The sequence below is a fragment of the Sceloporus occidentalis genome, unplaced genomic scaffold, assembly GCF_023333645.1.
Source record: "Sceloporus occidentalis isolate IW3139 unplaced genomic scaffold, rSceOcc1.0.p SCAF_5, whole genome shotgun sequence".
Lineage (NCBI taxonomy): Eukaryota > Metazoa > Chordata > Lepidosauria > Squamata > Phrynosomatidae > Sceloporus > Sceloporus occidentalis.
The window spans coordinates 187,608,189-187,623,975 of record NW_028316985.1 but is presented as its reverse complement, the minus strand read 5'-3'; the positions used below and the strand labels follow the sequence as shown (position 1 = coordinate 187,623,975).

Sequence of the window (15,787 nt, the reverse complement as noted above, 5' to 3'; positions counted from 1 at the left end):
GGGTCTGGAAACCATGCCCTATGAAGAGAGACTTAGGGAGCTGGGGATGTTTAGCCATTTGTCGAGGATGCTTTGATTGAGAGTTCCTGCATGGCAGAAGGGGTTGGACTGGATGGCCCTTGGGGTCTCTTCCAACTCTAGGCTCCTATGATTCAATGATCCAGTTGCCCACCTGTGAGAACGAAAATGCTGGAACTGTAGATCCCCCTGCACTTCGATCCAGCTTTCCCTGGATCGTGGTCCCTCCTTCTTTGAAGGTCTTTAAGCAGACTTCCTTTAAGCAGAGCTTTAAGCAGGGCATCTTTCAGGAGCGCTTTAGTTGTCTAGGCCTGCCTGGCAGTGGGCTGGACTGGATGGCCCTTTGGGTTTCCTTCCAACTCTGTTTTTGATGATTCTAATGATGAATCTCAATGTCCAAGTCTTTTTTGAGCTGGGGATGCCACAGAGTGGATGTCTTTTCCCTCCATGTTCACAGCATGCCCTTCTCAGGGGTGTGACTTCACCCTCTGCCAACAATGCACACTCTTTCAAGAGCATCCCTCCTGGGAGAAAGGCGGCTTACAAATAAAATAAATAAAATAAGAGGGCCATTCACAGATCTCTTCCCAATGTGGTGCGCACATGACCAGCCACATTAAATGTATGGCAAATGCAAAGCAGTACTGTTGAAGAATGAATGCTGGCAGGTCTGGAAGCTAACTGCCAGCCCTAAAAGGTTAGCAAAATAGAGCCAAGGTGTGTGTTTGCACACACATGTGTATGTATGTATGTGTGTGTGTGTCCCTGCTTAAGTGACACTTTGACACCACGTCCTTAAAATGGAAGTGGTCAGGAGAGACTCTTGGGTTGCAGTCTCACAATAACACTTTGGACTTACTGGAAGCTGAGCGATATTCCTGGGAATAAATTATGAGCATTTGCAGATGGAAAAAATGAAAGTGCTTCAACGCGGCAAGCGCAGATGTGAGCGAAGGTTTCTGGAATCCATCCACTGGAAACCTAATTTAATAAAGACAGAAGCCTACAAACGGGCCCAGGAGTGCATCCAAAAACAATCCAGACAGGAGAGATACGGGTGCGGCCGCCCTGAAGACTCGGCACTGTTGAACCGCCGTCTGTCCTGCGAGCTTTTCAAGGATTGTTTGAGGACATAAACAGATGTCTGTGGCCCCGGTCTGGCTCCTTGAAAGTCAGCAGTGCTCTGGAGGAACATTGACAGACCGGCCCCCTTCTCTCTCGCATCTTCGGCAAAGACGGTGTTCCCATCGTTCCCATTCTTGTGGCAAGTTGTGCATTGGATATTCTGGGGTGCATGCAGCCATTTCTCTGGTATTTGAACCCAAAATAAAGTGAGCAGCAAATGGGGTAAATAGCAGCTGGGGGATGAAGGGCTGCAGGACCTTTAGGCTGAAAGCTCACACAGGGTCCCGGTTTGGCACCGCACCTCTGGAAGAGCTCAGGTTCCCTCCCAACTGCTTTATCTTCAAAGTCAGAAAGGTGATGTTAAGCACTGTTTTGCAAAAGTCTGGTTGTTCTGTCTTGAAATTGAAGGCGGTACTACTTCATGGATTTATGGATCAAGGAACAGAGCTGGAGAGAAAGGGGCTTAGCCAAGGTGGAATTAGAAGCTAGCATCCTGGTACCCAGCCATGTTCACCGCGCCAGATTTGGCTCCTCTGGACAAGCTGGAATGGAGCACCTTCACCACAGAAACAGAAGCGTTTGGGCTCTTTTTCAGCTGCTCCAGTGTGGAGCAAAAGGAGCGGCTGCAGCAAACGTGGCACTTGGGGAACATTTGAGGACAGAAGGTGCCAAAATGTGGCATTTGCACTAACAAACAGGGGGCCCCTAGAAGCATCCACTTGCTGGCTCTTTTGCATGTGACCTTAAGCTCCTTGGTCTGGAAAGGCAAGCACTATCCCATTGTAATTGAGGAGAGTCCGTCGGGCCATTTGAAGCCAGTTAGGACTGGCCAGTTAACTTCCCTTCCTGGTCTGGAAACTGGTCTTGTCTGCTGGTTTTGCCTCCCTCTCGGTTGCTGCAGTGAGCACACTAGAATAAAACTTGTCCATTATGGGCATCAACTCAAGTTCTTCTTCCTCCCCTACAAATGTGCAAGAATCCTTCAGGGAATGGGCATTTTGGATAGACCCAAGGGTATAGCTGGGGTGGAGAAATGAAGGCATTGCCTTTCCATAAGAATTTCACATGCTCGCGCGCGCACACACACACACACACACACAGAACGCATGATTCTTACATTTCTCTCAGTGCAGTAACCTAACACTTCCGTTGAGAGTTTAGAAATAGCGTTTAGTCTTCCAAAGCAAAGAGGCAGGCAAAGCAACCAAGGGAAGGTAAATGCAGCAAAGAGAAGAGGACTAGCTGGGAAGAATGATCAGTGTCTCCTTCTTTGCAATGCTGCGGATTTCGGGATGGAAGGGAAATTTCATAGCAGGGCAGCATTTTCATTTGGAGGTGCTCTCTCCATCTCAAAAGAGATATTTACTTACTTTTTAATTTAAAAAAACAACAGCAATACTTACAATGGGAAAATGGCCCAAAGACTGCCAATATGACTTCTCCCCAAACACCCCAGTGACCAAGAATCTACACTGCAGAGATAGAGCATCTCTTAATGAAGATCTGTGGCACTTGTGCAACTCTGCCTGGAGAAGAGAAGGTTAAGAGTTGATATGATAGCCCTGTTTAAATATTGGAAGGGGTGTCATATTGAGGAGGGAGCAAGCTTGTTTTCTGCTGCCCCAGAGAATAGGACTGGGAACCACTTACCTCAACACTATATTTCTATTGATGCAACCTAGAATTGCATTGGCTACAAGAGTGAAGGTCCCCCAAGAAAGCCCCTGGGGGGGCTGTATGTGGCCCAGGGGCGACTTGTATGCTGCCCAGCCCCATGTAAGCCAAGGCCACTCCGTCCCTTCTGTGATGACATGCCCTTTCACCCCACAGTCCAGGATGCCTGGTGTCATCTCCTTCTCCAGCAAAGGCTCACAGCGTGTCTAGTGTGCAAGAGCCGAGGGGAGAAGGGATGATGGATGGCCTGTGTGTTTTACAGCCGCTGAGCCCTATCAATCTTGTGGACCTGGCTGGGGGTCCCTTTCTCTCCCATGGGCTCCCTGGGGCTGCTTCCTTTCTTTCTGCCTTGCAGGCCTGACTGGTTGGCTGCAGTCCTCTCCTCCTCTTCCTCCTCTTCCTGTTCTTCCTCTCTCCTTCTTCATTCCTTCATTGACCCTTGCAAGAGGAGGAGGGTCCCTTTGCAAAGCCAGCAGCGAAGCAGCACTCGCACCAGAACTCTTTGACAATGCAAGGCGATTTATCTGTCACATAAATGTGGTTTTATTGGTTTTACTGTTTAAACTTTTCACCTCCGCAACTAAATCATCATCAGCAGCAGCAGTGTTCTTGTTGGGGGTGAGAGTAGTCTTGCACAAGGGAAGCCCCAGACTCCCACCCAACATGCAGCCGCTGCCTTCTGGGGTAGAGCCCAACTCCACCACCACCCTCCCCCCAAAATAAAAATATGCAAATACCATCCATTCTCCAAACTGGAGGAGTTGAGCTGCACAGCTCCATATAAATCAGGCTTGACAGCTGCACACTCCAGAGCTAGGAAAGAGCAGCGGTTGGAAATTCAGCAGGCAGACAGCAAGAGCCACCAGTCCTGACCACTAGACAGCCCCAAATAAGGATCATAGACTCACAGAGCTGGAAGGGGACACAGGACCCATCTAATCCGGCCCTCCTGTCCTGCAGGAACTCACGGCTAAAGTATTCCCAAAAGATGTCCATCCAAGCTCTGTCTAATGACTTGCAAGGTACAAGCATCTAATCCACTGTCTCACAGCTCTTAGAATATGCCTCCAAAGCCTGATTTCATAGAATCCTAGAGCTGGAAGGGTCTGCCGTCAAGTCAACTTGCACTAATGGTGACCTGATGAATGAGAGGCTGCAAAGACCCCCTGGCCATTTAGGGGGGATCTGGGAGTGCTAGTACACCACGAGTTGAACATGACTCAACAGTGTGATGCATCAGCTTAAACAGCCCATGCAGTTCTAGGCTGCATCAATAGAAATATAGTGTCTAGAACAAGGGAGGTAATAGGACCACTTTGCCCAACAGCCCTTATTGCCAGGAAGTTCTCCCTAGTATTTAGGTGGGATCTCTTTTCCTGTAGCTTGAATCCATTGCTCTGTATCCTATTCTCTAGAGTTGCAGAAAACAAGCTTCCTCAATATGACTCCCTTCAAATGTTTAAATGTGGCTATCATACCCCTCTTGACCTCCTCTTCTCTAGGCTAAACCTTCCCAGCTTCCTAGGTCTCTCCTCACAAGGCTTGGTAGCTTCCAGACCTTTCACTGTTTGGGTCACCCTCCTCTTATGGAAAAGGTAGAGTGAGGAGCCTCACCTGGAAGGAGCTACAAGCAGCAACTCACCCCTTAAATAGCTTTGTACTGTTTAGCATTTAATTTTTTAAGAAATATGTCTGTTTTCCAAAACCAGGATTGGCCTTGGGGCCACTTCTGTTTAGAAATAAAGGTTATTGTTGTTGTTGTTGTTGTTGTTGTCGCGTGATATGTCCAAAGTGTGACAGCCTCAGCTTGGTCAGTTTGGCTCATAGGGCCATTTCAAACCTCATTTGCTCTTCTAACTATTTATTTTGTCTTTTTTGACGATGCGTATTATCTTATTATATCTCTTATAACCACATTTTGAACAATTTGATTTCTTTTGATAATAACATTATAGTTTAACTGCGGTGAGGTTGGGGTTATTCTTTAGGGATGCCGATTTTATCTTTATTGGTTTTAAATTTTGGAAGAGTCTTGACTCACAGGTTTGGAAAGTGGGGAGGGACACACACACACACATTCACACAAACACACAAATAAACATGTGTCTATGCATGTTCTGCACGCATAGGCACATGCTCATTTGTGTGAATGTGTGTGTGCCATCCACTGCCACTTTCCAGCCCTAGGATTCAGGGATGCTTAATAAAATGGAAGTAATGAGGCAGGTATAGCAAATTGCTATAGGCTTGTCAGTGGCTCCATGGTAGTGCCATGGGGCAACTGAGCAAGCTGGGCATTGAACCCAGATCCAAAGGTTGCACCCCATCCTTGGGCAGGCGACACTGCATCTCAAACGATGACCCTTCTGTGTTCTTCGTGGCTGTAACCAAACCTCTCCCCCTTTTCCCCCTTTCTCTTTTCCAGCTCTTGGATCTGTTCCTCCAGTGGGACTGGTCGACATACCTAGCCGACTACGGGCAACCAACCTGCAAATACCTTCGCGTGAACCCGACGACGGCCCTGATCTTGCTGGAGAAGTGAGTGCACGGCATTCTTTCCATGGTTCCTGTGCTTGCTTTGACAAGCAGAGAGCTTCTCCCCACTGTGCCTAAGCCCCCTCCCCAATCATTCTTTGCCTGGGCTGCCTGGGCCGTGCTTTTTGGAGGCTGGGGGAGTTCGGCCATCGCTTGCTGCTCAGCTGTTGCACGCCTTCTGCCCCATGGAGTCGAGCCTTTCTCGCTATGGCTGTAGTTTCTTCGTCTGTGTGTGTCTGTGTGGTGTGTTATTGTGTGCATTGCATTGCTACAGGTTGCTTCTGCTTGCTGCCAGTCCTTCTCAGTATCTACAGAGGGAGGTTTTATTGAAGTGAACATGATCAGCCTACATGTGTGTAAATTGATGGGTTGTCGTTGTTGTTGTGTGCCTTCAAGTCACTTCTGACTTGATGACCCTAAGGCAACCTGATCATGGGGTTTTCTTGTCAGAGGAGCTTTGTCCTTGCCTTCATCTGAAGTTGAGAGAATGTGAGTTGTCCAAGGTCCCCTAGTAGGTTTACATGAACCCTGATCTCTGGAGGCCCTAGTCCAGCGCTCAAACCACTACACCACACAGTCTCTCAATGGTAGGCTCACATCTACAAAAGCTCATGCTACCAAATTCTCTTTTCTAGTTAGTCTCAAAGGAGCTGCATGATACCTTTGCAGACTGTATTTCCAAATCCTCAACTGAAATACCTGCACAGCTACAGATTTGGAGAAAGAAGAGGCAGACTTTTTAGTTTTCTCAATTTTAGAACCTGGGGTTGGGGAAGAAAATCATGCCACTTTTCTGGAGGGATTTCAGTTATCTTTGGATGAAAGCTATGGGTGCTGGGCATCTCCAGCTGCGATGGGAATGTTTGTCTCCATCTCTGATAAGAAGAGAAATCCTAGCTCTTGGAGAAAACTGATTGGCAGGAGGCTCTGAATGGGCAAAAGAAAGGATTTAAATGTATAGAATATGTTGTTGTGATCAGGGCAAGCAACTTAAATCGTCTTTAAAGGGTAAGGGAGGAAATTAACATAAAATCATAGAAGAGCAAAGACATTTTGTCAGTTGCTGTGAGATGGCTCACCACATATTTTGCATTTGGGGATGTTTTGCAAAAATAAATAAATAAAAATAAATGCTCATAATGTGAAGTCGAAGATGCCAGATGCCACAGATGCTGCTGGCGAAACGTCAGGAAGAAAATCTTCTAGAACATGGCCACTGAGCCCAAAAAACCCACAAAAAACCATAAATGCTCATAAGTCTTACATTTGACTCAAAAAACACTTTGCACAAAAAACACACTGTTCTCTGTGCAAAAACATTGTTTTCCTTCTGGTGAGTGATGCATTTTTGACAAATGAATTTTTCGTATGAAGAAATGAAAGAAAAGATCATACCACAAAAAAGTGCAGTTTTTAGCGTCTGTGTTGCTTATGGAGAGCTGTGCTTACCAGCTACTGCTGTCATTATTTCCTGCATTGTGCAAAATGACTTCAGCTTTTACCCAAGGATACCCCCAACTCTGCCCACCCTGCTCCCCTCCTTTGCAGCTCCAGCTGGGCTTCAAGTGGCATAGTGCTTGCTCTTCGATTTCTCCTTCCTTCCTTCCTTCCTTCCTTCCTTCCTTCCTTCCTTCCTTCCTTCCTTCTTTCCTTCCTTCCTCTTCCTCCCCAAGACCAGAATGGCTTGCAAGGTCTCTGCTGCGTTGGCACTGTGGATCTAACTTCCTGACTTCCCCAGCCACTGCTTAACCTGTTGTTTTGGTTTATCTCTCTTTTCTCTTCTCGCCCTTTCCTTGCCAGGATTTTGCGAGAGTAAGTATCTGGCTGGTTTGGGGCTTCCTTGGTTCTCTGTGCCACAAACCCTCGTATTGTGTGGTTCCTGGTGCCATGTCCATCCTCCTGGAAGCAGCCTCCTCCTGTCCCTTTAGCATTTGTGGAGTTAATCCCACGGGAGGGATTTCTCTTAATTTTGAATGAAAAGAAAGTGGGGCCAGAACGCATTCACTAGTTCAGCAAATTTACGTGAATGCGAATTGCATTCGAACTGACTCCCCATTGCCCGAAAATAGCTTGCCATTGCCCGAAATTGTGTGTGGTAGTCTATCAAGCAATAACGTTAAAACCCATGATTGCGTTTGGATAGCCATTGGATTATACTTCCAATTTCCCTTGTCTGATAATGTCCTCTGACTTGATAATAGCTGCTGGAGCAGAGCTGTTCTCCCAGGGTTGCTTTTCCCATTTAGAGGGAAGCATCAGCAACCCCCCCCCCCAAAAAAAAAAAAAAAAAAGCCCTGGGGCAGGAGGATGCTAAGCGTTTTGGTTGAGGGCTTTGGCCATTATCTTCCTCTTACCTGTGCTCCTATTTCATAGCATAATAGCCCCACTGGGCTCCAGCATCCATCAAGAGCCTTTCAGTCAGACTTTCAAACAGATCAGAGGCTTTGTGATTTATTCCTGATGTGACGGTGCGCCACAGCAATGGAGACTGCGTCTCACGTCACTTTTCACTACTCTTGGGTTTTAAAACAGGCATGGTTGGCTGGCAGGCATTTCCCCCCAAGTTTTGTGAAAACTCCTGTATATTAAAAAAATCCTTTGAAGGGGGAAACATATTTCTCTCTCCAACTTCAAAATTCCCAGAAACTCTTCATCTGTTTCTAAGGGCAGGTGTTCACCATCAGGGATGGATCTCCAGGGCAGAGAGCGGCTGCCTCCTTTGCAAGACATAAAGACTTTGCACCAGTTGTTTTTGTAATGCCCAAACCCGTCCGATTCCTGGCCTCTTGGCTTTCTGTGTGACAGGATTTCCAAGTGCAATGTGGCACATTTGCCATTTTGTGCAGAAAACTGAAGGGCAGGCCTAGGAAGATGGTTCAGGGAGAGATTTGCAAAGACGGTGCTCTGGTCCTTCTTTGGAGAAAGGGTCCATCTCTTTCCCACCCATGGACAGCAATGTGTGCCCTGCTTTGGTGCTCAGCAGTCAGAAACGAAAGAATTTCATATTGTCTGGGCTTCTTTATTACAGGAGGAAGTTAATACTTTTCAGCAGAGCCTTGGGAAATGCAGTTTAGGCACCCAAAGAAAAGGATATGGAAACCCAAGTACCTCAAGACCCCAGATCCAGTCTGATCTTGGAAGCTCATCAGGGTCATGCTCTGGTTGGCATTTGGATGGGATGAGAATGCATCCCAGGCACTGAGGAAAGGACTGGCAACACCACCTCAGAGTCCTCCTTGCCTTAGAAAATCCACTGAAATGTATGGGGTGGCCATAAGTACACAGGCAATTTGAAGGCACATATACATACATGCAGACACTTGCTAAATATGGATCATGCCCACATCACTTTTCCAGTATTTGAACCATGCCCTCCTGAAGGTTCTTGGTTGCCAGTCCTCAGCACATGCCTTTCCTAAGGGTTGCATCAGTAGAAGTAAGAAAGTGAACTAGAGAGGAAGACAAGATACCACAAAATGTAGTACATTCAAGACAAATGTAGGGCATAACCCAATAAAAGTGAAAAATGCTCATAGGAATATAAATTCATGCTTCTTAGTCATGCTCCAAATGGAGGACATTTTGGAATTCCTCCTGGACAGAATATTGAAACGCAATGCATGTCTGGGAAAAGGAGGACCACTGGTCACCCTGTCCCAACAGTCCTGGGTCTTCATGCAAAGGAAGCTTCCTGAGCAGAATGGCTTTGTGTGTGAGGGTGTGTGTTTGTGCGTGCAGATGTTCCTCTGGCTTGACCCCCTTCTTCTCAATCCGTGCAGGATGAAGGACACCAGCCGCAAGAACAACGTCTTTGCGCAGTTCCGGAAGAACGAGAGGGACAAGCAGAAGCTGATAGAGACTGTGGCGAAGCAGCTGCGCGGCCTCATCAACAGCCACCACTCTTGAGGGGACGGCGGTCCAGGCGGTTGCCTGGGTCGGGGTTTGGGACGGCGTCCGGGGGTCTGTGCCCTGCAGGGAGAGGAAGCTGCGTTTGGCCTGCGGAGTCTGCCGCTGCTGCTCTGTGGAGGAATGGGATCTCGCTGCCTGGATGCCTTTGACACCCTTCATGGCAGGCACATCTTCTGTTTTCTGCAGCTACCTCCTGCTTCCGGGGGCTTGGAGCCGCTTTGTAAAGGCTGTGACAGAAGCCCCTTCTGGAAGACAAACACCAGGAACATGGGTTGGGTTTTGTAAACAGTGCCATTGTGTTTAAAAAAAGGCGGTTGCCATGTCAGAGGTACACCCAGGTTTCTTCCAGATGCCCCTTGGCAAGGATGTGTTTTATTTGGTTATGCATGGTAGTCACATGCTTTATGGGGCTGGAGGGGATCCTTTTAGAATGCATTCCTCCCCCAAGGGGGCCTTTTCATTCTGTTTTTGTGCTGGGGGTGGCCTTTGTCCCATGGTGAAGACACCAGTGTTTGGATTCCCAGGTGGCACAGCTGGTCACGCAGGTGATCCAGTGGTACCTTGCTCCATGAAGCGCTTCCAGGGACCTGGTGCTGAACCTTGGGTATTCAAATAGTCCTTTTGCCTCATGCTGGAGACCCTCTCTGTGGGGATGGTGCTTCTTTGGGTCTGCTGTTCTCCTGTCTGAAAGGGAAAGTATCTGTCCCCGTGAGACCCTGGCTATTTGTATGTTTAGTTTTCCAATTGTCCAGTATTCCATGCCTATAGTGAGTCTGTGAAGAAAGGGGCCTTGAGATCTCTGGGTTTTATGCACCAAGTGGTGCAGCTGAGGGTCGTAGAAGAGGCAAGGGAGGGTCTTGGGATCTTGGGGGCTTTGGAGGGCCAAGCGCTCCAGAGCCAATTTGCAGCAGGAAAAGGAGTTGGGAATTTTTTCTTTTTCTTTTAATGTGGGGAGAGAAGACCTTCTCTCCTTTCCCCTTTTGTGCTACCCTCCCTCTTTGCTGTCTGGTATTAAAGGGAATGAATTCAAGGCCTTTGGAAGAACCCGCCAAAGTGGTTCTGCATTGCCTTCTCTTTTTGCACTGTGTTTTCTTTGGGCTCTTACTTGTAGTTCAGAGTTTTTTCTTTTTTAAAAACTTGTTTTGAGGACCTGTTTTATGTTTCTGAGCCTTCCCCAGAAGTACCAGGTGGGTGTCCCTGCAGACGCCAGGGTTGTGGGGTTGCCGCAGTGCCAAAACCTCTTGCACAGGGGGCCTTGCGCATCCCTCCACTGGACCTCAGTTACCGCCCTGACATCCTTCTTTGGAGCAAGCTGCTTATTTTAGACGTTATTTCTCCGTGGTGCGTTTCAGTCGTTGTCTTCTTTTTAAAGGGTTTATCAGCCTCTGAATAGCAGTGGCTCTCTTTGTAAGCGATCTGCTTTCAAACCATCTCCCCTTCTTCATTCTTTTCAGGGTTATAAAAGGATCATAAGGGGAGGGCTTTGTTTAATGTTTGTAGGAACTGTATAAGAATCTTCCTTTTCTTAAAAAAAAGTTTCTAAATAGGAGTTTTTGAAGAAGGGACTAGTTCACGCTGAGGGACAAGGGACCCACTGGATTGCTTGGGGCGTCTCTTTCGGTTCATGTTTTCCCCTTAGTTGTAGGTCCATATCCCCTCCCAGTAAGAAAGTGTAGACATCATGTTTTGGGGGACTGTGATAAATCAGTAAAAGACTCCCAGAAAGTGGAAGAGCTCTTGTATTTCTTCCACATTGAGCCTCCCGTCCCCCAAATTCTCAATGTACTGCACCCACCTGCCTTCCATTTCTTGAGGAAAAGATGGTGGGAGATTTGAGGCTGCCGTTCTTCTGGAGCATTAGGGAAATGCCAACCAAGGCTAATGGTGCAGGTGGCCCCAGTGGCATCGGGAGATGTCCTTCATGGCCAGCTTGGGGGTGACAGGGAGAGAATTGTATGATGGTGCAAAGAGGAGGGCTGGATGGGGTCAGTCACCACTTGTAGGAATATGTGGGTGCCGCTTGTCTGTTGTTTGGGAGGGAAACCCACCTTTTCCTTTTTTTAAAAATTCATTCTAAAAATATCAGAAGTCCTCCGGGATCCCAAAGGTGGTCTTGTGTCCCCTGGGATGCCCAGTGAGTCCAAGGTTGCCAAGGTGGGTGACGCAATTCCTTTGAAAAGGGAAGGTTGCCAAAAGCCACCCCTCAGCAGGCCGAGCTTTGCATATCTGCCTGGAAATGGAAAACATGGAATTGTCTGAGACCAAGCAGAGGGGGAGAGATAGCTGCCAACTTCCCTCCCCAAGAAATCCCTCAATGATTTAGGGTCGCACAACCTTTCTATCCCAACACCGTTTTGCCTTTCTTGTGCTCTTTGATCACTGGGGATAGCCGAAGGATGGCCACCTCTCCTCCCTGGTATTGGGGGGCATTGATCTGTCCTAGGCCATTCCCCCAGACTGTGAGAGTGGCAGTAAAGTGGGCACTCTTAACACCAACAATATCACTGCCAAGATGCAAGGTGCAAGAGATACCAAAGCCAGTCTGATGTTGCTGAGCTGGATGATGTTTCCTTGCCTTTGATGGTATTGGTCCCACGGCCAAATTAAGTTGCTGTGAACCAGTCCAGACCTCTTTGGGCACCATTCCCATAGCTGTTCCATGGCTTACTCAATGCACAAGAATGAGAGAGAGTGAAGCAATGCCATCTTGGTGAGAGCTGAAGCTGTTGGTGTGCATCTGCTCCCCAGTTAGTAACCCATTATCCATTCTCTCACATGGTCTCTTTGGGGCATCTGCTTTCCATGGGGCAGTCAGATTCCTTTCAGGCCACCCTGGAGAGCCCAAGAAGCAGACCAAAGCAAATGCAACCTCAAGAAGCCTCTCGTCCCTGGAGGGGCTGTAAGCAAGCCTTTACAAGGGTTGTTTCCATCTTGGGTGGAATCATGGAGATGGGGGACACCTCCCAGCATCCATGGCTACTTTTCAGGGGATTCTGGGATGTCCTGCTCCCTGTGCCACTGGCATAGGTTTGTGGGCACCATTGCTCCAGAGTGGAAAAAGGGCAGAGTTGCAGGAAGGAGGGTGCAGTTGTGGATGCTGTGCATGCCACATGTTGACACCTTCCTTTTCATGGGAGCCTGGTCCCTTGCCTTTAAGGCTTTCTGGATGAGGGACTTGAACCCGTTGCCCACTGACACTGTCCCATCAACTCAGGCACCAAGGAAAGTTCCATTTTAGGGGGTTGAGAGGGAACAGTTGTTTAGCCGCAAAGCCTTCCCAGTTTTCAAGGTGGCTGCGTCTAAGTGCAGTCCATGGTTTCTGCAGGTGGCTGTTCCCTTCAGTCCACCCAGCAGCAAAATAAAGGCGAAGTTCTCACACAAAACATTACAAACAGTTGCGATGACACTGTGTTGAAAGAGGAACCCAGCAGAACCGCCAGACTCGAGGTGTGGTGCAGTGTCTCCTCAAAGCAGCCAAAACAAACCCCTTTTGGCCCCAATCCATGGCCAGGGCTGGCTGGCACCTGCAAAACCTCCGGAGCCAACGCCTCGGTCCGCCTTCAGCGATCCGGGGGAATTCAGTCTGGGAGTGTCTGATTTCAGGAGGGTCAGGCTCCAAACCACTCGTCGCATAAAAGGGGATGAAAAGTGGAATTTCGGCGCTCTGTTCCTAATTAAGATTTTGTTCTAAGTAACGCAGAACCATCCCTTCAAAAGGAAATTAATCAGCAGAAAATGTGTGTGTGTGTGCGTGTGTGCGTGTGTGTGTGTGGATGCTCATTGTATTTCTTTAGAAAACTAAAGTCACATAATAGTTTTTAAAATCCCCTTTAATGTCCATGAATTGTGTGTGTCCTCTGCAGCGGATGGTGTTATTCTCTCTCTCTCTCTTTCTTTGCATACGTGTCAGCAGCCACATACCATTGTTAATGGGAATTCAGTTTAGCAATATGGGGAAGCCTCCCACCCTAAATGCCTGGGCATTTATTTCGAGGAGATGGTAGGAGAAGTGCCATGGACCCATGTGCCATTGGGTGCTTGCGTCCATAAGGTTTTCTGTGCAATTGCCAGGGGACCCCAGGGGCATCTTTTGGGTTGCATCTGCACAATAATCTCAGTCCAGCCTCCTAATCTTGCTCCTTTGCTGGCTATTGGAAGCCCATCTTGGACTGCCTTTTGCAAAGATGGGAAAGGGCAGCCCTGGGGATGGCTGGCGGCCATTTTCCCGGACATAACCCCTTCCAGCGGGTCAGAAGGGAGCTCCTCTCGAGAAAAACCCACAAGCGCTTGCGTCCCGTTGGCCCCAAGTCATGGCACTTCTTCCATCCCGGCTTTCCAACCATAAGTGAGAAAGATGGACTCTCTCTGTTGCAATGATATTTTTGTGTTGGTTCTTTTCACTTTTTAAAAGTCTTTTATATGTGTTTTTTTTTAAAAAAAAGCAAGTTTATTTTTCTTTGGAAAAACAACTTCAACTGCTTCGTCCTACTTTTCCTCCTCCTCCCTCACTTTTTCTCCTTCTCCTCCTCTTTGTTCTCTTCTTCTTCCCTTTCTTTTCTTCTTCCTTGTGTTTTCCTTCTTCATCCTTTGATTCCTCTTCCTCGTCCATCCTTTTCCTTCTCCTGTATTTTAACCGTGATCGTTCTCTGTGGTTGTGCTAAAAATTGTAGATCAGAATGTGAAATTGGCGCTTTGGTACCATCGTAAGAGCAGAGGGCAGCGTTGGCAGCTGGTTGAAACCTGCCCAACAATTTGCCCTCCCACATAAAACACTTTTCACTTAGATGAGAGGTTGATTTGCCTTTCTGCTGTTGGTAAAGCCAGCTAGAGTATGGCCATTGAGTCAATGGGATTTGCCATTCCCCAGTTCATTCTTTGGGTCTGCTTGAAATGGAGGTACCATTCAGATCCAGGGCCCTGTTGCAAAAGTGCACCCTTCCTTTTGGTTGCTGGACCCATCTGCTCCCCTCACACTGTAGAATTGTGGCCCTTGAAGTCACGGCAAAACAACCCGGGAGATGCCATCTTCAGAGACTTCCAGTTGGGTAATGGCAGCGGCTGTAATGCACCCCAAAGCTGGAAACCCCTTCGAAAACTGGGGTGCTTCAAGGGTGCTGGAAGCATTGAGGAGACCAAGGGGCTACTCCAAATGTGCCAGAAAAGTCCCAAAACTGCAAGGAAAGTGGAGCAGACTCTGACCTTTGGGGCCTCCTGTTCCCATCCTTCATGCGGGACAGAGGCACTCCAAAAATGCTTCTGCTTCATTGGCATCTTTTTGGCTCAAATCACAAGCAAACCCAGCACCGAAACATCTCAGTACTCTTGTTTATCAATTGCTCGTATACATATTTATATATATATATACATACATACACATACACATACACACATGCACGCACATATACACACTCATCAGCAATATATATATAGGTAGTTCCTTTCTGGGTATTTTTCGGTTATTTTTTATTTTGGAGGGAGTACTTTTGTAAAGTAATGTGGTTAATAAAAAGGGTGGTGGTTGTTGTTATTATTTGCACAAGTCATTGCACAAAAAAAGAGGGAACGGATTCATAGGGCATTTTGAGTTTCAACGGTGGTCAAGGGATCTTTTTCTTGTCGCTGGCAAACGGGGGCTGCATGGGTTGACCGGTTGACCCGCGTTTCGGTATTCGCATGTTGATTTGAACTGTATGTTTATTCTCCTGCCATAACTTTTATTAAAACAGTGTCATGGGACTCTGTGAAGTCGGCTGGTTTTGTTTCTGCATCCCTTTTTTAAAAATATTGGTGATGGCAAAGTGGAGACCCTTCTTCCCTCTTTTCCCCTTCTTCAACCTCGATGGCAATGGGACAGAGAATCCACTCTGAGGTTTAGGCCAGATGTATGGGAAATGTCTAAAGGCACCAAGCCCTGTCTCCAAAATAAGTCCAGCCCTGTGGACAGCTCCATCAAAGTTTGGATGGAAAGGAGAAAGGGATTCACCATCCTGTAGACAAGCAAGCTGACATGGCACTGATCTCTGTCTCTCTCTCTCTCTGTGTCATTTATATCCTGACTTTCTCCCAGTGTGGGATCTGCTGCCATTTTACCTTTTCTAATGCCTCAGTCCTGGATCTGTGCCGACAGCGCAGTCTATTAAAACCAGAAGAAAAGGGATTGAAAACCCAAGGGAACATTTAAAGGGGGGGGGGTTCTCCACCTCTTCCTTCTTTTCCTTCCTCTTCATCCTCTCACTTCTTTTCTGCTTCTCTGTTTTCCACACCTTTTTCTTCCTCGTCTTCCCCCTCCTCCTTTTGTGCTTCCTCTTCTTATTCTCCCCCTCTCTTCTTTTTCTTCCTCTTGAAGTCGTTTCTGATTTATGGCGACCCTATTACAGGATTGCCTTGGCATGTTTCTTCAGAGGGGTGTTTGCCATTGCCATCCTCAGAGACTGAGAGTGTGTGACTTCTCCAAAGTCACCTACTGGGCTGGGCTTTGAACCCTGGTCTCCAGAGTCACAGTGCAATGCTTAAACCACTTAATGAC

The 15,787-nt window shown here is 47.6% G+C and overlaps 1 protein-coding gene across 1 annotated transcript in view; it reads left to right on the top strand.

The window, feature by feature from the left end:
- Nucleotides 1-14,997, top strand: part of EXOC6B (exocyst complex component 6B) — a 249,521-nt gene extending 234,524 nt beyond the window's left edge. The window contains exons 21-22 of the mRNA XM_089526458.1: nt 5,243-5,355; nt 9,132-14,997. Coding sequence (XP_089382584.1) covers nt 5,243-5,355; nt 9,132-9,258 — 240 coding nt within the window. The 3' untranslated portion in view covers nt 9,259-14,997. The remainder of the gene's footprint in view (nt 1-5,242; nt 5,356-9,131) is intronic.
- Nucleotides 14,998-15,787: the final 790 nt, after the last annotated feature.